At 55.7% G+C, this 24,167-nt stretch overlaps 1 protein-coding gene across 4 annotated transcripts; it reads left to right on the top strand.

The window, feature by feature from the left end:
* Positions 1–4,556: 4,556 nt before the first annotated feature.
* On the top strand, positions 4,557–22,328 carry Sun2 (Sad1 and UNC84 domain containing 2). Of its 4 annotated transcripts, none has more exons than XM_028871160.2 (18): positions 4,557–4,722; positions 6,961–7,122; positions 7,850–8,040; positions 8,202–8,342; positions 9,284–9,379; positions 9,704–9,797; positions 10,861–10,934; positions 13,235–13,362; positions 15,983–16,246; positions 16,786–16,863; positions 17,261–17,304; positions 17,754–17,919; positions 18,237–18,458; positions 18,733–18,817; positions 19,170–19,285; positions 19,396–19,563; positions 19,755–19,847; positions 20,858–22,328. In XM_028871160.2, exons 2-18 carry the CDS (start codon positions 6,995–6,997, stop codon positions 20,969–20,971), a joined length of 2,202 nt encoding a protein of 733 aa, XP_028726993.1. In that variant the 5' UTR covers positions 4,557–4,722; positions 6,961–6,994; the 3' UTR covers positions 20,972–22,328. The 4 variants fall into 4 exon arrangements, with proteins under 4 accessions (XP_028726993.1, XP_028726996.1, XP_028726994.1 ...); XM_028871163.2 differs by having other exon boundaries at positions 4,558–4,722; positions 6,974–7,122; positions 10,855–10,934; XM_028871161.2 differs by having other exon boundaries at positions 4,558–4,722; positions 10,855–10,934.
* Positions 22,329–24,167: the final 1,839 nt, after the last annotated feature.

Genomic DNA, 24,167 nt, shown 5'->3' with positions numbered 1-24,167 from the left:
ACAAGCCAGTCCCCAGCCCAGCCCAAGCAAGAGCCCGGCCTTAGGAGAGGCCATGGGCAAGGCTCTGGGAGTGCAACTGAGGCCCATAGGAGCTCCGCATCCCATCCCTGAAGGCTGGGCCAGGGAGTCAGGTGATTGAAGGTCTAGAAGCTGTGTTTAGTGAGCATTTATTAGAAGCCAGGCACTATAATAGGCGTCGGGTCAGAGATGATGAAGACATGGTTATTCCAAAGAGTCTAGGCCAACTGCCGCGTGCCTGGGTGCATTCACCTCAGTCTGAGACCTACATCCCTGACTTACTGTGACATGGATATGGCGCTTTCTCTCCTTGGACCAGGCTCCCTCCATAAAACAGCTTTACTGGGCTGGCCCTTGCCAACAGACTCTTGGAATTGCTGGATGAAAGAGCCTGTGGGTGCCTGGAGCCCCATGGCAGGGGCTGGGCAGGGTGCAGCAGTATCCCACATCAGATCCCAAGGAGGTAGAGAAACAGCCTCCGGGACTTGGGGGCACCAGGTTTCTTAGGAGTTCCCACCCTCTGATAGCCGCCAAACGTGTTCCTGCGGCTAGGAAGCTTGACATGAAAGTCCCCACCCTGCCAGGTTGGCCTGTGTTGGTTAAATGATGGACGCCAACACCCTGACTGCAGGCGGATGCTCCTTCTCAAGCTGGCAGTGAGGAGGGGAGGTAGCCTTGGCTGCATGGAGTGAGAGAGCCTCCCACAGGAGTACTGAGCACTTGTCACTGGCCTTAGGGTAGGCAGAGCCACATAGCTCATCCCACTACCAGGTGGGGTGTAGCAAGGGAAGCCCCCAACCTTGGCTGTCGGTCAAGGACAAACTGAGGGCCCAGGGCCTGTCCCCACAATGCCTGTGCCTTGAAGTCTTTGCCTGTCCTTTCCTGGTTTGACCTCACAGGGGCGTCAACAGAGTCCAGAAAGTCTCATTAACTTCTCCAAGGCCACAAAGTCACTTGGTGTGGCAAACAGAATGATTGTTATTATTTGTGTTTTATAAAAAGAGAAAAAAAATGGCTCAGAGAGGTTAAGTGACTTGCCCTGGGTCACAGAGTGAGCAAGCAGGGCTTGCCCTAGGTCAGAGGAGCAGAGTCCTTATCCTTGTCCCACCAAACGCCACAGCAGTGGGCCTTCTCTTACTCACCTGGACAAGGGGGGGGGCAGTAGCCAGGGCCTGTCCTGTGGTCCTGTGTTGGGGGGGGTACAGTCTTTGGCTCACACCACTGAGCTCTCTGATTCTCAGTCTCCAGTGCAGGCGACTCCATCAAGGGCACTGGTTAGTTTTTGTCAGTTTGACGGAAACCTAAACATATTTGGGAAGAGGGAACGTCAATTGAGGAATTGCCTCCATCAGACTGGCCTGTAGGCAAGTCTGTGGGGTCATTTTCTTGATTGGTAATTGATGTAGGAGGGCCCACTGTGGGTGGTGCTGTCTCTAGCCTGGCAGTCCTGGGTGGTATAAGAATGCCAATAAGCAGGGTTCCTTCAGGGTGCCTGCTCTGACGTCCCTCAGTGATGGACTAAGATAAGGATATTGAGCCAAAGAAGGCCTCTGCCTCTCTGAGCTGCTTTTGGTCAGTGTTTTACTCACAACCAAACTAGGATGTCAAGTGTGTGTTGATGTCTTATAAATCAAGAAAACTATTACACATAATAATGGGGTATCAGCCGGGCGTTGGTGGCGCACGCCTTTAATCCCAGCACTCGGGAGGCAGAGCCAGGCGGATCTCTGTGAGTTCGAGGCCAGCCTGGGCTACCAAGTGAGCTCCAGGAAAGGCGCAAAGCTACACAGAGAAACCCTGTCTCGAAAAACCAAAAAAAAAAAAAAAAAAAAAAAAAAAAAAAAAAAAAAAAAAAAAAAAATAATGGGGTATCGCCTTTATACCCACATGTGTAGAAACCTAATTTTGTGTTTCTAGATCTGGAGACGGAACCCAGGCCCTCAGGCATGCAGCCCCTGCATGTACTCCACCCTGGAGCTGTAGGATGAGGGCATGCATCACCAGAGGCAAAATATGCAGGACAAATGTCAGAATGGGGTCCCTCTCTAGTCGTCAGCCTCTGTGATCCTATCCCACGTGGGGCAAACCCACGTCCCTGCCTCTCAACATTGGAAGGAAGCAAGAAAAGACAAAACAGTGGGGGGACCCGGGGGTGGCAGGGAGAAGGCTGCCTTATGAATGGCAGAGCTCTCCAGAAGGGACGGAGGAGTGGCAAGAGGCAGAAATGATGCAGACACTAACGTGAAGGTCTGACAGGGGTGTCGTGGTCCCAGGACTGTCGTGAGAATTTCCCAAGACCCGGCATGGATTTCCTCTGGTTGCTATGGCAAATGGCTACAAACGGTGACATAAAGCAACAGAAATGCATTTTCCCCCACAGATCTGGAGACTTGAAATCTGTGATCTGTCACTAGGCCATCCATAGCCAAGGTGTGCGGCAGGGCCACATTATCTTCTTTGCTCTAGGAAGAGTCCATTCCTTGTCCCTTGCAGTGTCTGGTGACAGCATTCCTTCACTCTCTGGGCCTCATCACTTGATCTCTACCTCAGAGGCCATACTGCCCCCTCTCCCCTAACCCTGCCCTTTCCTGAAAAGAATTCTTGTCACAGGCCCCTGATAATCCAGGATCATCTCACTCTAAAATCCCTAATCACTTCTGAAACACCCTTTCACTGAAGTTCCCATCACAGAACCCAGGATTAGCACCCAGTAACATGTTGAGGCAGGATTAGCACCCAGTAACGAGTGGAGGCCTACCACAAGTGGAGACATTGCCTGCAGCCAGCCCATGGACATGAGCCCTGAATGCACAAACCGGCACCTGGGAGCTGAGGAAAGAGTCTCTGCGTGGGAGGTAGAGACTCCATCCGACTGAGCCAGCACTGAACAGGGAGCTGAGAGAGTCCTGCCCCTGCTTAGGGGCTGCTTCTAGTCTGTGTCTTCTCTCCCAGTCAACATTCACGCAGGAGTCAGTTCCCAGCCAGCTCAAGTTGTTCGGAAGTAACACTAGTGAGCACAGTGGTCCTAAAATATTGTAAGGGCAGGCAGCATCCCATTTCCAGATGATACAGTCAAAATCTGGTTTTACCTGGAGGCTGAATCCATACAACATGAGGGGTTTATGTGTCTTCAGTCTCCTACTGGCTTCTCATACCAGCTTTTTTTTTTTTTTTTTTTTTTTGGTATGTGCATTGGTGATTGGTGTAAGGATCAGATCTCCTGGAACTGGAGTTATAGAGCTGGGTATGAGCTGCCATGTGGATGCTGGGAATTGAACCCGGGTCCTCTGGAAGAGCAGTCAGTGCCCTTAACCACTGAGCCATCTCTCCAGCCCCTTATGCCGGCTTTTGTTGCCATTTCTTGTTCCTTTTTTTCCTCTTGGCTCTTTAGAGTGATGGGCATTGGATCTCATCTTCCTTAGAAGAGATTACACCAGAAGCGTTTTGTCCCCAGCCGCATCTGCCGCATCCTTTTTAGGTTTGGGTGGGGATGGGGGCACAGGCCCCCGGAGTCAGGTGCTCACTCTAGGGGACGGAAAGTGGGAGCATGTGTGACCAGCCCTACCTTCTCTTGTGGATGGCGCCTTCCTTAAAACAGAAAAGCTGCTGTGAAACCCCGGGGTTCTAGCCACCGGTGGAGGGTGGTGATGGTACCCGCCTTCAGCCCCAGCACTCGGGGAGGCAGAGGCAGGGGGATCTCTGAGTTCGAGGGCAGCCTGGTCTACAAAGCAAGTTCCAGGACAGCCAGGGCTGTTACACAGAGAAATCTTGTCTGGAAAAACAAACAAAAACAAATACACAAAAAAGGAGGAGGAGGAAGAGGAGAGGATGGAGAAGGAGAAGAAGGAAGAGGAGGAGGAGGAGAAGAAGGAAGAGGAGGAGGAGGAGGAGGAGGAGGAGGAGGAGGAGGAGGAGGAGGAGGAGGAGAAGAAGAAGAAGAAGAAGAAGAAGAAGAAGAAGAAGAAGAAGAAGAAGAAGAAAACCAAACAAACTCTGGGCATTTTGAATAGGTATCCTGCCCATTCTGGAATCCAAAAATCAACCTCATGATGAAAACGGTATTAATCTTCTAATCTCAACTTCACCTCTGAGTGGCTCTACAAAAGAAACAGAAAACCTCCACGCACCTGTCCCCTTGTCTTTAAAATGGGCAGACACACCAACCGCGCACCACCCTGCAGCGCGAGCCCCGGTGGGGACTTTCCACCCGCACCCTTCCCTCGGGCCATTTCCACGACACCCAGTGTGCGCCGTCACCGAAAGCCTTTTAGGGCCCCTGCGCCGGGCGCGCGTGGGCAGGGGAGCTCGAGAGCACACTCAGGTCTCCCAGCCTGGAGGTCGCGCTCGCCTTCCGCTTCCCACGCGCGCGGACTCCAGAGCCCACGCGGAGGGCGGGCCGAGCCGGAGCCTTTGTGTTCAAACCGGCCAATGGGCGGCGACGGAGGGCGGGGCGGGCCGGCGGGGCCCGGCCAATGGGCTGCAGGCTGTCAGCGTTGACTGACAGGCGCACACATACACACTCGGCCACGCGCGCGCCGCCCTGCCCCACTCGCGCAGCGCGGGCCTCCGTCGGCCGCATTGTCCGCCCACCGGCCCCCGCGCCGTCCCGCGTCTCCGCTCCGCGCGCGTCGCAGCCCCCCAGCCCGGCTCGGAGCAGCCCGCGGCGCCGCCCGCGGGACCCCGACGCGGGAAGAGCCACGCAAGGTAAGGGACGGGGTGGGCCCGCCTCCCCGCGGCCCCGCGCCGGCCTGACCCGGGTCGCCGTCCGGCCGAAGCGCCGGCCAGGCCGGACCACAGCAGCCCCCTCGCGGCGCACGCCCCGGGCCACCCGCGGGCCGGCGCCCTGACGCATCGCGGTCACGGGGAGGGCGCTGTCCCCAGGCGGGACTTCCCCAGCAGCCTCCGGGGAGGAGGGCAGCCAAGACCCAGCCGCCCCAAACCGGCCCAGGGCAGTGCCACTGACCGATCCCTGGCACTGGAAGTTCCCAGCCTGCGCCACCGCCGCCTGTCACAACTCTGGGCGTGGGGGGAGGAGGAGAGACAGAGGCCCACTTAGCTCAGTTCCAAAACAGCTTAACCCAACCAAACCAAAACAAAGCCATCGCGCGCCCGCCGCCGGGGTGTGACTTAGAGCCAGGACAGTGGGGTGAGCGAGCGCCTGGAGCACTTTGCGTGTCCCACGGGAAGTGGAGTGGAAATGTCACGTGTAAGACTCCCCCAAGGTAGGGGCCAAGTCTCGGTGGTAATGAGGGCTCTGAAGTGGGGAAGGATGTTTTCTTTAAGGGTTTTGGAACTGATGGCGGGGCAGAGGAGTGTCTATCTTAGGGGCTCCCCACAGTGTAGTGTAGACCTTTGTCATCTTGTGAAACCTAGATGGCCGCTGTGGCAAACTATTTTGTGACAACAGGACGCAGCATGAAAGATAAAGATAAGAGCCCCGCAGCTCTGGGAGTGCCGGGAGGTGGCACACTGGAAGTGTTCCGTACCCTACCTCCCCACCTCCACAGAGCCGTTTAGATTCTTGCCAGCAGCAGCGTGGGTACTGTATAAACATGTTGCAATGTCGTTCCCCGCCACCCCCCCACCCCCACCCCACCCCCCCGGCAAAGGCTTCATCTGCTGCAGCAGAGCCGGGGTTAAGAGGAGGAGGGTGTGGGTATCTGTAGCTGTCAGGTGGGGGTGGCAGTCGTGGGTGGAACTACCTTATAAGGACTGGAATACAACCCCAGGGGACCAGGCCAACTTCCCGCTTTGGCTCCTACCAGTTGGTCCCTTTACCAACTCTGCTGAAGAGAGTGAAGGATGCCAGAGGGGCATCCCACCTGGGAAGACGCCAGTCAGCCCAGACAGGAGGCTACTTGTCTTGCTAACTGGATGAACCTGACCTTCTGGTTTCCGTGGTCAGGGTTGGAGTGTGTTTCCCACCCCTGGGAGGTCAGTGTCTACCAGGAATATCAGAAGTGATACAAAGTCACAATCCCTGGAACTCTTGTTGGGATATAAATTTTTGTAATCCCTGCCAGCCCAGGCTCGGAGATGCCTGTGTTGGTAATCTGAGATTTGAATTTGGGTTCCAGTGCTGAAAGGTTTATTTACCTTCACTCACGTGGTGGAAAGCTGTCTCTGGCCAGCTCTTTTCACCTTGGCCTTCTTATCAATTTCACCCCACCCCACGGGGTGACAGTGACTGTCCTGGAGGCCAGACTGATTGCAACACTACATAACAGCTCCACCTTCTGCGTTAGTTACTTCGTTAACAAATATTCGTTGTGTAACTGCTGTGTAACCACATAGTTTACAGCTACGTTCCAAGTGTATGTTATATGGAGCTGTAACGCTTCCCAAACAACTTGTAAATGTTTTGATGGAATGCAGATGTCCAGGCCCCGAAGCCTCTTCTCCGGTCTCAGCAGAGAGACCTGGCCATCCCCTACAGGCTGGTGTCTCAGGTTCCTCTCTTGTAGAAGGGCGATGATGGCCACCTTGCTTATGCCAGGGTCATTAATAAGTAGGAAAGGAAGCAGGCGGCCAGTAGTCATTGATCATTGTCACACCAAGATGTCACATCACAGTGTGTGTGTGGGGGGGCGCTGCAGAATGGGAACACCGTGGGAAGGGTTTCTGCAATTGGGATGGGGCCCTGAACCAATGATGGGGACTAAAGGGGAGGAAAGGAAAGCATGCCCCATGGAAGGGGAGCAATGGGTGTGAGGCTGGGACATCTTAGGGGGACAGTAAAGCACCGGTGGGGGGAGGGGCTGGAGGGCACGCGCCCCAGGAAGCTGTGATCAAAGCACCTGTCAGGTGGCAGTCTCTGCTTCCACATCACCACAGGGCTGCACTGCCTGGGTGTGCAGGGCATCTCTTCTCTGCAGTGAGGTGGTGCCAGTCTCTCTCCGCTGGGGAGCCCCACACCTTAGATGTTGCCCGGTCTCCCCCAAGTTTCTTTCTTCAGGAGGAGGGTCCCTGCGCCATCATGTCAAGACGAAGCCAGCGGCTCACTCGCTACTCCCAGGATGACAATGATGGCAGCAGCAGCAGCAGCAGCGGCGCCAGCTCCGTGGCAGGGAGCCAGAGCACCCTGTTTAAAGACAGTCCTCTCAGGTAGGGACGGCCAGGCGGCTCTTCCTGAGGCCGTGGACGGAGAGGAGATGCCTGGGTGTGTTTGATCCAAAGGGCCCTGCCTTTCTTCACGTCTGTAAGGATGCGCAGGCCCAAGATGGTGCCTTCTCCCCCCCACTGTGAGCAGGGGCCACCCGGCCTCAGGTTTAGTGAACAGGAAGTGGGGAGAGGCAGCTTCACACAAAAGCCAGGCAGGAAACCCCAGAGCTGTACGCTGGGCTCACAGCAGCAAGTCCTACTGTGGACGGGTGTGGCAGTCCAGCCGCCTTCCCCGGGCCCACACCTCACATTTCACCATCATCTTCAGGCCGTGACTCAGGGCAGCAATGCCTTGTTACCCTGCCTCCTTGCAGCCGTGAGGCCCCTGAGGCTCTGGTTAGGTCTGGGAAGCCAGGTCAGGTTAGTCCAGATTTTCAGTAGGTTGTGGAAACTCCTAGTCCCACTAGGAATCATGGGAAAACGTTTGTTTGGCTTTGAAGTTAGAAACCTGAATTGAACGATGACTCTGTCTCTAACCGATGAGCTCGCCCATCTCTGGTGAGATTCAGTGATAGGTACTAGGAGCAGAGACCTAAGTACCTGTGCTGGGAAGTAGTCAGAAGTCGATGGGTTGTTGGTCGCCTGGCAACAAGGCCTACCCACGCAAAAAGTGAGCTTGCCAGGGCTGTTGGCTCACTTCCCCACCTCTCCCCTCATGGCTGTCCCACAGGACTTTGAAGAGGAAATCTAGCAACATGAAGCGCCTGTCCCCAGCTCCACAGCTCGGCCCCTCCTCTGACTCTCACACCTCCTACTACAGCGAGTCTGTGGTCCGGGAGTCCTACATAGGCAGCCCCCGGGCCGCGTCCCTTGCCAGGAGTGCCCTCCTGGATGACCGTCTCCACAGTGAGCCGTACTGGAGTGAGTACCCCACCCCACCCCCCATCTCCCTCCTAAGACCTAGTCTTCAAATTCCTCCCACCTCAGAGTTTCCAAGAGGGTGCTCCTCGGAGCACCCCTCAGCCCCAGGCCCACCGAGGTGGAGGCTGTGGGCGCTTGACAGAGCCCCTGTCCCCTGCCAGGCGGGGAGCTGCGGGGGAGGAGGAGGAGAGGCACCGGTGGTTCGGACAGCAGCAAAGCCAACGGGCTGGCCACCGAGAGCAAGGCCTCCGAGGACTTCTTCGGCTCTTCCTCAGGCTACTCTTCAGAGGACGACTTTGCAGGTAGGCGCTGCCTCGTTAGCCCCTGTGAGTGCATTCTAGGGCTACAGGGGACCTGGGAACAGGGGCACCCTGACAGTGTGAGGTAACCTCGCCGTCATGGACACTTCACAGCTTCACTGAGAGCTGGGGATAGAGCGTCAGTGGTAGAGAATTGGCCTAGCAAGCAAGCATGCAACCGTGTGTGTGTGTGTGTGTGTGTGTGTGTGTGTGTGTGTGTGTGTGTGTGTTTGGTTTTTTGAGACAGGGTTTCTCTGTGCAGCTTTGAAGCCTGTCCTGGATCTCGCTCTGTGGACCAGGCTGGCCTCGAACTCACAGAGATCCGCCTGGCTCTGTCTCCCGAGTGCTGGGATTAAAAGCATGCACCACCACTGCCCGGTGCGTGCGTGCGTGCGTGCGTGCGTGCGTTTGTACATGTGCACACCTTACTGGGTGTCTACACCAAAGCTCTCCCTCCTGGCCCAAGCAGTCTCTCACCCAGGACTTTGTGCTTCTGTAGGCTGCTCCTCCACTAGTCTGTGAGTGACCCAGAACCACAGCACTGCGTTTGGGCAGTTTAACCTGGAACTCAAGCATGGCCAATACTCAGTAATTTCCGTTACGTGCAGGAGTGATGCTCTTGTCTGGTTCTAAGGAACTAGAGATTGTAGTCAGCAAGGAGAAGGCTGCAAAGGGAAATACAATGTCAGGGTCTGGAGACATCGCTCAGGGGCACAGTACTCCAGCGAGCACAGGTCCTAGATTCAGTCCCCAGGACCAGGAAAGAGATGTTGGAGTTGTCCCATCTCATCAGCTCACAAACATTCCTGACCTACTGTGTGCCGGTCCAGTCTGACGCTCTGGGAGGAGGAGGAGAGGCTTCAGCTCCAGAAGAAAATGGGTTCCACATCCGGGGCTCACCGTGACGGTGAGGAGTTGAGTTTGCTTCCTCCCCTTCCCTGCAGGCTACGCGGACTCCGAGGAGCACGGTTCAGGGTCAGGGTTAAGGAGTGCAGCATCTCGGGCAGGCTCGTTTGTCTGGACACTGGTCACTTTTCCAGGTGGGTGCTCACGGCATGCTGGGCTACTTCCACACTCTGCGGCAGGCACTCCTTCCCGCGTGACTGGGCCCCCAGATGGAGTCGGGAAGGCTCCCTGTGAAATACTCTCTGGAAGCCAAGAGCTGTGGGAAACCCCTAGCAGCTCTGGCAGGAACCATGGCAGAGCAGGCTGGGGACAGGAAGACTGGGCGGGTGGACTTGGAAAGGGGTCACTGTGTGGAGTGGGACACAGGGGGCCTGGCGAGGGCTGGGCCGGGGCACACAGATGGGGAAAGGGAGTGTGTTAAGTGTGACCAAGTCTTAGGCTTAGTGGCCACTTTTCAGGCCGGCTCTTTGGTCTTCTCTACTGGTGGGTTGGCACCACCTGGTACCGCCTGACGACCGCCGCCTCCCTCCTGGACGTCTTCGTCTTAACCAGGTGAGCGAGACTCCAGCCTTGATGATGAATCAGAACGACCTGCTGCCACAGGGCCTGACAGAGCATCTGAGCTGGAATGTGGCCTGAAGGTTCCCTGAAGGCTTGTGGCTTTTGGTGGAGGCAGGTTTTCTAGTTGATAACTCTTCCAGCCAGTTTGTGCTTCACCTGGGTCCTTCCTAAGAACCAAGTGCCACCCAGCCCAGCTACTTCCCATCCTCAGAGGAAGGCTGCCTTTGCTCCCACTGGCAAGCTGTGAGGCACTGATTCAAAAGTGGGACAGAAAGTTCTGACTCCTTAGGCCTATGACAGGCTGCATTCCAGAGTTCTGCTCATGGTCAGAAGCCATGAAGAGGCATTGTCTGAGGATGCTGTGGGGTTATTCCCCGAGTTCCCAAACCAGCAGAACAGAGGTTTAGGACCATATCCCTTGGGCAGAGAACAAAGGCTAGAACCAGGAGATCAGGGCACTTGTGGCCAAGTCCAGGTCATGGAGCATGGGGAGAGTCACCAAAGAACCCGAGAGAGTCGAGAATCAGTCAGGAGGACTGAGTCTGAAGCCAGCCTGAGCTACATGGGGAGTCCAGATCAGCCTGGGCTACCTATTAAGACCTTATCTCAAAAATATATGTGTGGTGGGTGTGTGGGGTGGCTGGAGAGATTGCTAAGTGGTTAGAGCACTGGTTGCTCTTCCAGAGGTCCTGAGTTCAATTCCCAGCACCCACATGGTGGCTCACAGCCATCTGTAACTCCAGTTCCAGGGGATACAATACCCTCTTTTGGACTCTGAAAGCATCTACACTCACCTACACATGTCTACACACATACATACACATAATTAAAAATAAGATTTAAGATACATAGAGCCAAAATTTCCCTACTCTGAGGACCTTCCGGTCGGTCCCATTCTAGTGGACTAATCCAGCCCTAGTCCCATGGGAAGCTGAAGGGAGCATGCTCTAACTCTAGTTTATAGTTCTGGAAAAGCCCCAAGGGACGGGTGGAGCATGGAGGCCCAGATCCCACAGGCTGATGTCTGCCTTCTGTCTGCCCTCCCGAGGTCCAGGCACTTCCCACTGAACCTGAAGACTTTCCTGTGGTTCCTCCTGTTCCTGTTGCTCCTGACTGGTCTGACTTATGGTGAGCAGGGGTGGAAGAGAGGGGAGCTAGAGGCAGGGGTAGGGTGTGTGGGACATTGGATAACAGTGATCCAGGGGTAGGGTGTGGGGGACAACAGTGATCCAGGGGTAGGGTGTGGGGGACGCTGGATAACAGTGATCCAGGGGTAGGGTGTGGCAGACACTGGATAGCAGTGATCCAGGGGTAGAGTGTGGGGGACACTGGACAACAGTGATCCAGGGGTAGGGTGTGGGGGACACTGGATAACAGTGATCCAGGGGTAGGGTGTGGGGGACACTGGATAACAGTGATCCAGGGGTAGGGTGTGGGGGACAACAGTGATCCAGGGGTAGGGTGTGGGGGACACTGGATAACAGTGATCCAGGGGTAGGGTGTGGGGGACAACAGTGATCCAGGGGTAGAGTGTGGGGGACACTGGACAACAGTGATCCAGGGGTAGAGTGTGGGGGACACTGGATAACAGTGATCCAGGGGTAGGGTGTGGGGGACACTGGATAGCAGTGATCCAGGGGTAGGGTGTGGGGGACACTGGACAGCAATGATCCAGGGGTAGGGTGTGGGGGACACTGGACAACAGTGATCAGGGTGTGGGGGACACTGAACAGCAGTGATCCAGGGCTAGGGTGTGGCAGACACTGGATAGCAGTGATCCAGGGGTAGGGTGTGGGGGACACTGGATAACAGTGATCCAGGGGTAGGGTGTGGGGGACACTGGATAACAGTGATCCAGGGGTAGGGTGTGGCGGACACTGGATAGCAGTGATCCAGTGGGCTGGATCACAGGCAGCGCCCTGGGCCTGACTTTCCCCCTCCCCCTGCCCCACCTACAGACCCAGGCTGTCCTGTCTGAGTAACCCAGGGCTGAGGGGACGTGCCTCATCTGACCTTGCCCTTGCTGTAGCTCAGGCTGCCTCTGGGAGTACACGCCCCGGACAGCTACTCTGTGGGCAGCAAGCAGGAACTCTGAGCTATTATTAGGAGCAGCTATTTTCCCTCTATTCCAAATCAGGACAGTCTGTGCAAGTGGATTGTTTTCACAAGAGCAAGTGAAACCTTTGGCTGCCTTTAAGCTAGAAGCCGTGAAACGGCGAAAAGAGAGCTGGCTGGGACACTCAGAGCCGCTTGGCCACAGCTCTGCCTCAGTCTGCCTGTCACAGAGCCTTCTTGGCGTCTTCGCCTCGGGTGTTCCGCTTCTCACTGGACAGTCTCACTGAGTTTCCGGTTTCATGTGATTTAGCTGTGTAGTCCAGGCTCACTCAATGACTGCAGTAGCTTCAAGAAAGTTGGTTTTTATAGTCTTGTACTTTTTTGGGGGTGGGGGCGGAGAGACAGGGTTTCTCTGTGTAGCCCTGGCTGTCCTAGAACTCTCTGAAGAGCAGGCTGGCCTTGAACTCCCAAGTGCTGGGATTAAAGGATCGCCGCCACCACTGCCCGGCATACTTTTATTAATAAGAGGGCAGAACATTTTTCCAAATGTTGGTTTCCTTTTTGTTTCCTGTTACAAGAACAACTTGTTCATACCTAGTGGAAACTGGGCATCACCCTTAAAATAATAATTCTTTTATTACTCACCATAGTGTGGTGTCTATTCTGCCAGCACTTCCCCAGGCGAGAAGCACAACTCAGCTGAGCGTCACCCTTTCCTCATGGGGTGGACAGAGCTGATGTCACAGCCAGGGCACGTGGAGGTGTGAGTGGAGAGGGTCCAGACCTGCTCAGGGAGCGTGTGTGTGTGTGTGTGTGTGTGTGTGTGTGTGTGTGTGTGTGTGGTGTCTACACAACCTAGTGCCTGTGTAGACTCCCTTCCCCTCCCTGCTCAAGGCTGGTAACTAAGTAGCAAACAGACGTTTCTTTTCTCCGTTTCTCTGTGACTGTAGTCATGGGCCCTGATCCTGGGAACTCAGTGTCCCAACTTGAAGCGGGTGGGCGCTGTGTTCTCTTGAGTGATGCTCAGTGTCAGCAGCCCATGGAGCTGGAGAGCGGCTAAGCCCCCTCACAAATGGCCATTTGAGCCATTTAAGCCTTCTGCTGGACAGGGCAGCAGTGGTAGGTTGTGAGAGCTCCCCAGAGGACTGAGAGGTGAAGGCTACCATCGGGGCCTGGAAATCTGGAGCTGGTAAAGGAAGGTGCTCTCACATAAGTCTCACTGTCTGTGGAATGAGCGAAGGAACCCGGGTGATGTTAGCATGCATGTGCTGTGAGGTGTCATGGGGTGTCGTTTCCACCCCTGGTAGCGCAGGACTCACAGTGGGTGACACAGGCCACATGACAGGTTCTAAGTATGCTCTCCCTGTGCCTAGGTGCTTGGTATTTTTACCCCTTCGGGCTGCATACATTGCAGCCCACCTTGGCCTCCTGGTGGGCAGCAAAAGAGAGCAGGAGGCAGCCAGAGGTGTGGGAATCCAGAGATGCCTCCCCGCACTTCCAGGTGAGTCCACGGGGGGGGGGGGGGAGGGGGGGGAGCGGACTTCTGCAGCCGGACTTTTCAAGTGGCCCCGAGGCTCACACAGAACTACAGCACCCTTTCCCCGGTTGGCTGTGTGAGGTGGAGGTCGTGGGGGAGCTAACTGTCCCCTAGACACCGCTCAAGTTGTGTGCATGCTCAGAAAGCAGAAGGAAGGGGCTGGCAAACGGTCTTGTTGCCTTTCAATGCGATTTCTCCATATTGCCGCGGCTTCTGTGCGTAACATCCTGATCAGGCACCTCCCCCCTCCCCAACTTCAACTTGTGGCTTAAGACACTAAGTATGTAGTGGCTGTGGGTCTAGAAGGCTCAGGGGGCCCTTCTGGGCCGCACCAGGACAGGCTGTGCTAGTTGCTCAGTGGGACAGGTGCTGGCCCAGGTGCTTTGTTCACCTAGCAGGCTAGCCTGGGCTAGCTCCCACAGCAGCTCAGCTGTGTTCTAGGAGGGGGAAACAAGTCAGATGAGTTGGGAGCTGCAGAAGCGAATATCAGGGACAGACCAGATTCAAGGAGGGGGAGGTAAGGAGAGGGAGGCCTCTCCAGCAAGCGGCTGCTGGGCCCCTCTGCAGAGGCTGCAGACGTGGGAGTGAGTTGGTGGTCAGTTTAAAATCGGCTCAGGTCTTAAGATGGGGCAGGTCCAGGCTGTGCTCTCCAGGGGCCTGCAGCTAGTTGTAACAAGTGGACAGAACCAGAATGTAGTAGAAATACAGGACACCCAAAGCTCTGCCCCAGGGCTAGAGGGGCTGGCTCAAGGCACACCATACTTGCTGTGTGAGTGTATGAGACCTGAGTTCAGGTCCCCAGTATGACTAGTGCACACCTATAGCCCTGGTTCTGGGGGTGGCGGTGGAGTCAGGTGGATCTCGAGGGTTTGTTGGCCAGTCAGGCTAGCCGAAATGGTGAGCTCCCGGTTCAGTGAGAGAGCCTGTCTCACAAAATAAGATGGAGAGCCATAGAGAGAGATATCTAATGCCAGCCTCTGGCCTCCCCTGGTGCACAAGCGAGCACATCTTCACATACATGTGCACACACATATGCATACACGCCCAGGATCGTGGCACACACACAGATCTCTTTGTCTCATCAGGGCATAGTGGCACTTGGGAGGCTGAGGCAGGAGAATCCCCGTGAATTTGCAGTTAGCCTGGGCTACATAGTAAACTGCAAGACAGTCTGAACTAAGAGTAAGACCCTTTCTCAAGAAAACAAACCCCCCAAACTCTTTATCCTCTAGTGATTTGAACTTTGCTTGTACCTGTAGTGTTAAGCTTGCCACGTTTTAACTAATATGTTCCAGCACGGTACTTTTCCTGAGTATGACCTTTACTGCTGTTGTTGTTTTTTGTTTTTTTTTTTTTGTTTTTTTTTTTTTGAGACAGGGTTTCTCTGTGTAGTTTTGGTGCCTGTCCTGGATCTTGTTCTGTAGCCCAGGCTGGCCTCGAACTCACAGAGATCCTCCTGCCTCTGACTCCCAAGTGCTGGGATTAAAGGTGTGCACCACCACCACCTGGCTGATCTTACTTCTTAAAATGATGGCATCTCCTACCATCTGCAAACTCCTTTTAAAATTTCCCCTTGAAGAGATGAGGACCAACACAGTCTTGGGCCACTTTTCATGTGGAAAGGGGAAGTAAAGCCAGCAGAGCTTGGCCTGGCTTCCGCTAGTGTGAAGACACCAGTGAAGACAGCTGATTTGGAGAGGGGCAGGGGCAGGCAGGGCAGGCTGGGATGGGATTCTGTGCTTGCTGCCTTTTGAGTCCTGGGAGCATATGTGTGAAACAGAATTTCTAAAACCTGAGACCTCTGCCCCAAAGTCCTTTACTCTTTAAGGATCGACTGTTAGATTGCATTTTGTCATTTCTCTTGGCAAAGATGTTGTTTGGCCAACAAGAGTCTTCAGAATTCATGACACACTATCAGATGCCACCCTTGCCCAAATGGCTGTTACTACATCTTCTCTGTAGGACAGTCATTTAAATGAGGAAAATGCAAAGCTTTCAAACCAGACATCCTTTGGCGTAGTTATCTAGGGAAGAGTGAAAGCACTTGAAAGTCGAAAGCTAACCCCTCCCAACCTTATACAGCTCATGGGCTGCCCTGCTGGGTCCCTGTGGCCACCCTACAACTTCACCAAATTTTCATGGCTGGTCCCTGTGTTCAGACCCCATCTCCCCCTTTCCCTCCACATTGGGCTCTGATGGGGACTACATATTTAGGGAGCCTTGGCCTGCCCCTGCAGTGTGCCCTGTGGCTCCTGGCATATGCTGCAGCTGCTGGCCATGTCCTAGTTGTTTCTTTGTTTTTGTTTTTTCAAGCAAGAGTCTTACTAGATCTCTGGCTGTCCTGGAACTCACTCTGTAGCCCAGGCTGGCCTCGAACTCAGAGATCCACCTACCTCTGCTTTCCAAATGCTGGAATTAAAGGTGTGCGCTACTATTCCTAACTGCCATGTCCCAGCTGTGCTGAGTCAGAAGTCCCTCAAATTCTCTTCTCTCTGCTAGCTGTTACAGTGGCCATACCCAGAAAGCCTTGTGGTAGGCTCCCCTGGGCCCCTCAACTTCTCTTCTTGCCCTCTGGCCCCACCAGGCTGAGCAGCGGATCCTCTCCCGGGTGCACTCCCTGGAGCGGCGCCTGGAAGCTCTTGCTGCAGAGTTTTCCTCCAACTGGCAGAAGGAGGCCATCCGGCTGGAACGGCTGGAGCTGCGGCAAGGGGCTGCTGGCCACGGAGGCGGCAGCGGCAGCAGTGGCCTGAGCCACGAGGATACCCTGTCTCTCCTGGAAGGGTTGGTGAGCCGCCGTGAGGCTGCCTTGAAGGAGGATTTGCGCAGGGACACAGTGGCTCGTCTCCAGGTGAGGGAACAGCGTTGCCTGGGTGTGGGACCGCACATCCCCTGACGGTGATGCCGTAGAAAACCCCGGAAGCACACACGTTGGGTGCAGGAGGACCCGCAGGGCAGGAGGGAGACAGTAGTGTGTAATATAGAGTCACTTGCCAGGTACCCGGTCAAGATGATGCTCCCTCTTCCATGGTGGGAGTGTCCAGCTTAGTGCCTGACACCAGTAACGTGTTAGACACCAGGTGGTACTCCTTGGTTTCAGAGCCTTGTAGCATAAGGCCAGGAGCTGAAGCCCTGGAGTTAAAAGTCCCAGGACGAGCCCAGTCAGACCACATCCTAGTGACATGTGTTCCTCCAAGGGCAGCTGTCAGACCTCAGTCTCTCAGGGCATGATGGCACACACCTCTAATCCCATCACTCAGGTGGATCTCTGAGTTTGAGACCAGTCTGTTCTACATATCAGAGTTCCAGGACAGCCAGGGCTACACAGAGAGACAGTCTAAAACAAAACAGAGTGAACTAAAAGGCCAGCTTCCTCCTCATACCTGACAGGAAGAACTGGCAGCCCTGAGGGCAGAGCATCACCAAGACTCAGAAGATCTCTTCAAGAAGATTGTCCAGGCCTCTCAGGTCAGTGGCATGTAGCCGTGCCCTGGGATCTCACCCAAACTTAGATCTGTCCGTGGTTCTTCCACGGACGCTGCTGGGATGTTGAGTAGAAGGGGGTCGTCTCATGCCTTCTCCAGGGGCCGACCTTGCCTCAGGTAGATGCTCCACAGTGACCCCTGGGACGTGCATGGGGCAAGGACGGTAGTTGTGCTGGGAGTATTTGTGCTCGGTGAATGTAAACTTACCTAGGTGGGAGTGAGTCTGGGAGATTCACAGAAGGCCTTCAACTGGTTTGATCTCTGCTGAAAGAGCTGGGAGACCCTGAGGCAGGGATGTGGTTAAGCAAAGACTCCCACATAGAACAGGTCTTCAGATTTCTCTGAACTCTGCATTTCTTGTCCCTCCTTCCTGCTCCCAGGAGTCTGAGGCTCGTGTCCAGCAGCTGAAGACAGAGTGGCAAAGGTAATGGCTGCCATCTGGCCCAGGCCGGCTCTGCCACCCGTTAGTGCTCGGTCTGGTCCCTTGAGGAAGGCTGGTTGAGACTTAGTTTAGGACCCTGCCTGCAGCCTCTAAGGTACAGGGCAGGTTGGTAAGGACTGGGGGTGGCAGGGACAGGCACTGGGTGAACCCGGAGCTGGTGGGCTGGTCTCTTCTCTGTGGCTTATGCTCTTGGGACCAGGCTGTGAAGGCATGGGAAGCCATGGCATTGTGAATTGTGTGCTCCAAGCTTAGAAGGAATCAGGCCAGCTAGTTCCCAAGCTCCTGTGCTGTGTTCTGCTGCACACTCCAAGGGCAGTCCTGCTCCTTCACACACAGTGAGCGGTGGGCATGCACCTTAAGACAGGAGTCAGCCTCGGGTCCTCTTCCTTCCTCAGCATGGCCTTACCTTGCTTCCCTCCCTCTGGGATTAGGATGACCCAGGAGGCCTTCCAGGAGAGCTCCATGAAGGAGCTGGGACGGCTGGAAGCCCAGCTGGCCAGCCTACGGCAGGAGCTGGCTGCCCTGACGCTGAGGCAGAACTCAGTGGCAGATGAAGTGGGACTGTTGCCGCAGAAAATCCAGGCGGCCAGAGCTGATGTGAGTTGGAATTTCCCAAAGCCCTGCCGAACACCCTCCCTTCTGAGACCACCCACCTGGGGGCGGGGTCCATCAGCCGGGGCAGTACCCCTGGCCAGCTATTCTAGAGGCGCGTGTGTGCACAGCTGGACAGATGCAGACCTGGACTCTGGGGGAAATGCTATCCGTGCCTGGTCACTGTTGCCTGGAAAGTAGTTCCTAACCTCTAACCTCTCTCCCAGGGTCTCCTTCCCTTCCGGCTTTGCCCCCTCCCTGAGTGATAGTCACCAGCCCTGCCATTCCTGCAAGCTTCTTAGTGATCCTGCCTCTGTCCCTAGGTGGAATCCCAGTTCCCTGACTGGGTCAGTCAGTTCCTTCTCCGAGATAAGGGTGCCCGTAGCGGACTCCTACGGAGAGATGAGATGCATGCCCAGCTGCAGGAGCTGGAGAGCAAGATCCTTGCCAGCGTGGCTGAGATGCAGGGCAAGTCAGCCAGGGAGGCGGCAGCTTCTCTGGGGCGGACACTGCAGAAAGAAGGCGTGGTCGGGGTGACAGAGGAGGTAAGGGGTGACTACCCTGCAGCACACTGCTTTCTTCCCTGGAAGCTGTAGACCCGAACCCTCCTACACTACCAGCTCCTCACATGTTCTAGGACATAAGGATGGACCCTCCTGGCTGGAGGTTTGGGTGTATGTCCAGGCCAAGTGTGGGTGGTGGAGGTGCACAAGACCGGCTCGGGTACCACTGGTGCCAGTCTAGTAGGGGCAGTCCGTGGGTATGCATGCAATGTCTGTGCCCACTCACATCCCCTCTGTTCCTTGGGACTTGTTTTAGCAGGTGCACCGGATCGTCAAGCAGGCCCTGCAGCGCTACAGTGAGGACCGGATTGGGATGGTAGACTACGCCCTGGAATCAGGAGGTGTGTCTGCTGCCTTCACCGCTTGGTCTTCCCTAGGTCCTCACAATGGGTAGGCCCTCAGTCTACCAGGCAGCACAGAGCTAAGCAGCCAGGGTTTGGGGCCAGTACCAACCAGACACCCAACCTGGACTCCCAACCAAGGCCAGAGGCAGCTGAGGGAAGCCATGAGACACTGAGTGGCATCCCTGGCTGGGAGAGGCCTTGTGACTCTCGGTTAGAACTAAGGGCTGGGCTTCAGGTACTTGTCTCCATGCTCTGTGCGGAGACAGGCAACAGCTCTTCCGTCTTGGAACCCCCGGAACTTATTGGGCCTCCCCACTGTGAGTTTAAAAACCTTTCTCTCCCGGGACAGGAGCCAGTGTTATCAGTACCCGGTGTTCCGAGACTTACGAGACAAAGACGGCCCTCCTCAGCCTCTTCGGCATCCCCTTGTGGTACCACTCCCAGTCACCCCGAGTCATTCTCCAGGTGGGTCGTCTGGGAGGGCCCAGTGCACTCTGAACGCAGTGGGGGATGCCCCCGTCTTAGCCAGGCCTGTACTGAAGCCCCTCAGCTGACGTGCCTTTCACCCTCTCCAGCCAGATGTGCACCCAGGCAACTGCTGGGCCTTCCAGGGGCCTCAGGGCTTTGCTGTGGTCCGCCTCTCTGCCCGCATCCGCCCCACAGCCGTCACCTTAGAGCATGTGCCCAAGGCCTTGTCCCCCAACAGCACCATCTCCAGTGCTCCCAAGGACTTCGCCATCTTTGTGAGTACCTGCTCCGTGTGGGGATAAAAGGGGGAGGGCGTCTTGGCTGAGAGTCACATTTGGGTGGCTCTGGCAGTGAGGGGGTTCAGGCCCTGGCCCTCCTGTGTAGCTGTCTGAGGCTGTGATGAAGGACACCAGCTGTGAGAGTGTGGGGGCCCCCCTTACCCCCCATTCCTGTATGCTTTCTGCAGGGCTTTGATGAAGACCTGCAGCAGGAAGGGACACTTCTTGGCACATTTGCCTATGACCAGGATGGGGAGCCCATCCAGACCTTCTACTTCCAGGTACAGGACGGTGTGCTTACGGGGTAGTACACTGCCCCCCACCCCACCCCCGTCAACAGCAGACGTCTCCCCGTACTGGCACCGCCAGGAACAGGGTTCAGACATCTGTCTTCCCATCCTGCCTTAGTTCGGGGTATAGGGTAGACACGACTCCTGTCAATGACAGACGGCAGCATCCGGAGCTTCCTGAGCAGGGCTCCGCTGAAGTGAGTTTTATTAAAGAAGGGTTGTGACAAGGATGTAACTATGATGGCTGTTCAGGATCAGTGTGCACTCAGCCAGAGTTTCAGACAGGGCACGTGGCCTAAATAGTGGGCATCCGATCTTCTAGGACAGAGGCAGGTTCTGGTGTGAGGGATGGGGCTCAGTTCATTTCAATTCTTTGGTTGGTGTTTTTCCTCTGTGTGTGTGTGCGCGTGCACACGCACGCACACCATTTGTTTGCCTGGTGCCCTAGGAGGCCAGCAGAGGGCTTTGGATGCCCTGGAACCAGAGTTACAGACAATTAGAAGCTGCCCTATGGGTGCTGGGAATTGAACCTGGATCACATGGAAGAGTAGCCAGTGCTCTTAACTGCTGGGCCAGCTCTTCAGCTCTATAAGCACAAAGTACAGGGTAGACACACACCAGAAAAAAAGCAAACCCTGTCCACAAGCCTCCTATGAGAGTTCTATGCATGATAATGCTAACCGACTGGGAATGAATTCATCATTCTCGGATGAACTGTGCTGGCCTTTGGTACTCAGACTGTTCACATATGGCCCAAGGGCCCGCTCACATGAGTAGTAGCCCTAGGAACCCTGAAGTCCCCCGGGGCCTTTGGCTTAGAAACTTTGTTCCAGGAAATAGAAACTTTAGAAATTCAGGGTTTTTTTGTTTTTATTTTGAGCCCCAGGGGAGGAGACACCTGGCTGCCGAGTGACACCCCCCCCCCCCCCGCCCCAGCCCCTTCTGTTGGTGAGGTGTCAAGGGACCCTGTGACATTGAATCCCTCTTCCTTCTCTACCTAGGCCTCTAAGATGGCCACCTACCAAGTTGTGGAGCTCCGGATCCTGACCAACTGGGGCCACCCCGAGTACACGTGCATCTACCGCTTCCGGGTGCATGGAGAGCCTGCCCACTAGCCCCTTGAGACCTCGTGCCTACTGCTAGCCACCTGGGAGGCTCAGCCTTCCCAGCACCCACCCCTGCGCTGAGTAGGGGCGCAGCCCCGCACCACTGCCCGCACATGCTTGTAGCGCTGACTTCCAGGAGCAGGGACTAAGAGGCAGCCCTGTCGGACTCCCTGCACAGCCAAGCAGCCCGAGGTGGCCAACAGGCTCCCGTGCCTCAGTCCTTCCTCTAGAGCTGGGCGCCCGCCTGCCAGGGTGTATATATGTAGCATACTTTGGAGGACCGGGAGTCAGGAAGTGAGACTGTATTTGGTGGAGGGGCTGGCACCAGGGAGCTCCTGGTAGGTGCCAAAGCCATGGGCACACTAAGCCAGAGCCCCAGGGAGGTGAGCTGGGGGGTCTTGTGGCCTTTTAGGACAGTGCTCAGCACTGTGCAGCGGGGATTGTCTCTAGCAGACGCCTGGTAAAGGACTCAGAGGCTGCTGTGCTCTCCCAGCGTGGCAGGTATCACGGCCCACAGGGCCCCTAGGGTTTCTTGTATCCTGGGGGTACCAGCTCCTGGGTGCCTCTGAGGACTGCTGTCTGTGCCAGCCTAGACGATCCCCAGTGCTGGGGACCATTGCTTTTTCTTCGGATGTGGGATGAGGCTCTGCTCTACTTCATCCCTGCTGTATCCTGCCTGTGCTCCAGAGCAAGCTTTCCATTCCCCCAGGGGAGGACCTAGGCTCTTGGGGGCCATTCCATCAGGGTAGCCTAGAAGAGGGGAAACGACTTTGTGGGTTCTCTTGGTCCAGTGCCAATAGCCACAGTGTGGCTCAAGGTGTCAGGTGGAGAGGCTACACTAGGCTATCCCATCTAATGAGACCCTAGTGAGGGTCCTGCCCACTCTAAAGCAACTCCCTTGGGCTCTCAGCTCTTTCTTAGATTCCGTTTCCTTTCTGACTCCTTCTCCAGGGGGGCAGTTGGGCAGGGGCTGGGGGGGAGGCTGGCAGAAGTTCCCTTGTGTGAGGAGGAGGAGGAGGAGGAAGAGGCCTTAGACTGAACGGCCTGCTGTACTATATATAGAATTCTCAAGGTCTGGTTTAACTGAGAAGCTCCAGCCTTGATTCCTAGCCCCATTCTGCGGGGCACCAGCTGTTACTCAGTTCCTAGGCCCTGGCCTATGGGAAGGGCCAGGGGGAGCTGCCAGGCAGGGGCAAGCAGGAGCCGTTAGGTGTTCTGGGAAGCGGCAGCCTGCACAGCCCTGCCCTCCGGGCTTGTCTCGCTCTCCTGTGACAGATGCTGCACTGTTGGTTCTTTTTTAAACAAACAAAACCCTCTCCAGACTAATTTATGCCTATGCAAAAATAAAGGATGCCCAGGATCAGTGGACTCTGCTTTTTTTCTGGTTGTCACAGAGCAACTCAGCTGCTCTTGGAGATATGAGGGACTGAATTCTTAGCCAAAGCACTATACCCAAAGACTTGGTCCTAATGCGCAGAAACCCGGCCTTTGGTTAAAAACCACTGGGATGAACGTGGGACCCGCCAGGGTCCACTCCAGTGTTTCTGGGTTTGCGGGCTGGCAGGAGGGAGTGTGAGGACTTCAGGGGATGTCAAGAGTACCCAGAGGAGGAAGACTTCCCTGTCTCTGCTTAAACCAAGGCAGAGGGCCTCAGGCTTAAGGAGGTGTCTCCTGAAGGGTCTGCCAGGATGTGCCAGGGCCTGGGGGAGAGGCCCTGACGGCTGCCTAGACTCAGCTCAGGGTGATACTCCACCAGGGCTGAGGTACCTCCTACTGACCATGGCATCGTGCCCAGAGCTGGTTCTCGCCATAGCTGAGAAAATAAAAACAAGGACTGGTCAGCAGGCAGGAGAGGGTGCTGGCTGGAGTACAAGTTGGCCCAGAGCCCAGGGACACGATCTGGACTCAAACTCCTTTCCACAAAACAGACACCACGGGGCAGGAAGGGACCCAACAAACAGTCCAGTAACTTGCCACACCATCAGGGCTCAGTGCCTCTGCCACCTGGACACATTCAAATCCTCTGGGCCTCTCACACTGACCCTTACAACATTGTCTCCCTAACCCCAGCCCAGCCAGATGCACCCCTGCACCACGGCACATTCCTGTTACATCATCTCAGTGCCAGGCACCAATGAGCCTGGACAGCTGCTGCATGTGATGTGAGGACCTGGCCACCTCCATCCCACCCCACCCTACAGACTCAGTCCTAGAAAAGATGCGGCACACTCAAGTTGCACATACAGAAGGCGGGGTCTTGTCTTTATGAGACTGACAGATTAACAACTTTATTCTTGATTGACTAGAAATGGGCTGGTGTTTTCTCTAAATGGAGAGCCGAGAGGACCGAGTTCTGCAGGGACCTTTGTAATCCCTATTAATGACAGTTCAACACTGAATTCAGTCAGCTTCTCTGGCCATACCAGACCTACCTCCCTGAGGGCTGGGGCCAGAGTGGCAGTTATGGCTCCTGAGCACAGTTCTAGTGACCACTACTGCTTACAGGGGTGCGGTTAGATGCAATGAGGTTCTACCGTGGCCCAGCGCTGTAGGAAGTCACAGCCTCCACTGTGCCACGTGCCACCACGCTGTAGTCCCGTGACTACAAAGGCAGCAGCCTAAGTGAGCCAGAGCCACTAACAGGTGGAAACAGCTGGAGTCAGAGGTGTGGCCCCCAGCTGGCTGGGAAAAGCTGTAGGGTGAGTGGGAACTAACCCACTGGAGACAGCCTTCCTCCCCTGAGCTTCAGTGTTGTCCACCCACAGCAGCACACTGCGTGCAGCCTGTCCAGAACACCTGTCTCTCTCACACTCTCAATGACTCCACACGACCCGGAGGCGGGGATCTGTGTGAGGAGGAAAGTGGGGTTCAAAGATAGCTGGTGGAGGGAGCATTTACACCTGCGGAAGCGGGGCTCCCGGAGGCCCCGCTCCCCTCGGCTGCCGGCAGAGCCAGTGTCCCGTCACAGCACCTCCACCCGGAGGGCCGGGCAGGGAACATGACACTGTCAACTTAGAACAAACTTTTATTGTGAATGCTGGTCTGGTCAGTCCATGGCCACGGGGCAGTGGTAACTAGAAACAGCTGGAGGAAGGGCAGGGTGGTAAGAGCAGTCAGGAGTAAAGGACAAGAGAGAGCTGGGGGTGGGGGGGCTGAAGAGGGACCCAGCCAGCTGGGTGCGTCCTGGCTGAGAAGGAGCACCCCA

Source organism: Peromyscus leucopus, chromosome 20, assembly GCF_004664715.2.
Source record: "Peromyscus leucopus breed LL Stock chromosome 20, UCI_PerLeu_2.1, whole genome shotgun sequence".
Lineage (NCBI taxonomy): Eukaryota > Metazoa > Chordata > Mammalia > Rodentia > Cricetidae > Peromyscus > Peromyscus leucopus.
Note: the sequence above shows the minus strand (reverse complement) of the source record. Positions and strands in the feature narration are given on the sequence as shown.

Coding starts and splice junctions, on each gene's coding strand:
- Sun2 (XM_028871163.2), top strand. CDS start 6,995: ATGTCAAGACGAAGCCAGCGGCTCACTCGCTACTCCCAGGATGACAAT. Junction 9,798..10,854: donor GACGTCTTCGTCTTAACCAG/GTGAGCGAGACT, acceptor TGCCCTCCCGAG/GTCCAGGCACTTCCCACTGA. Junction 19,286..19,395: donor CACCCCGAGTCATTCTCCAG/GTGGGTCGTCTG, acceptor CACCCTCTCCAG/CCAGATGTGCACCCAGGCAA.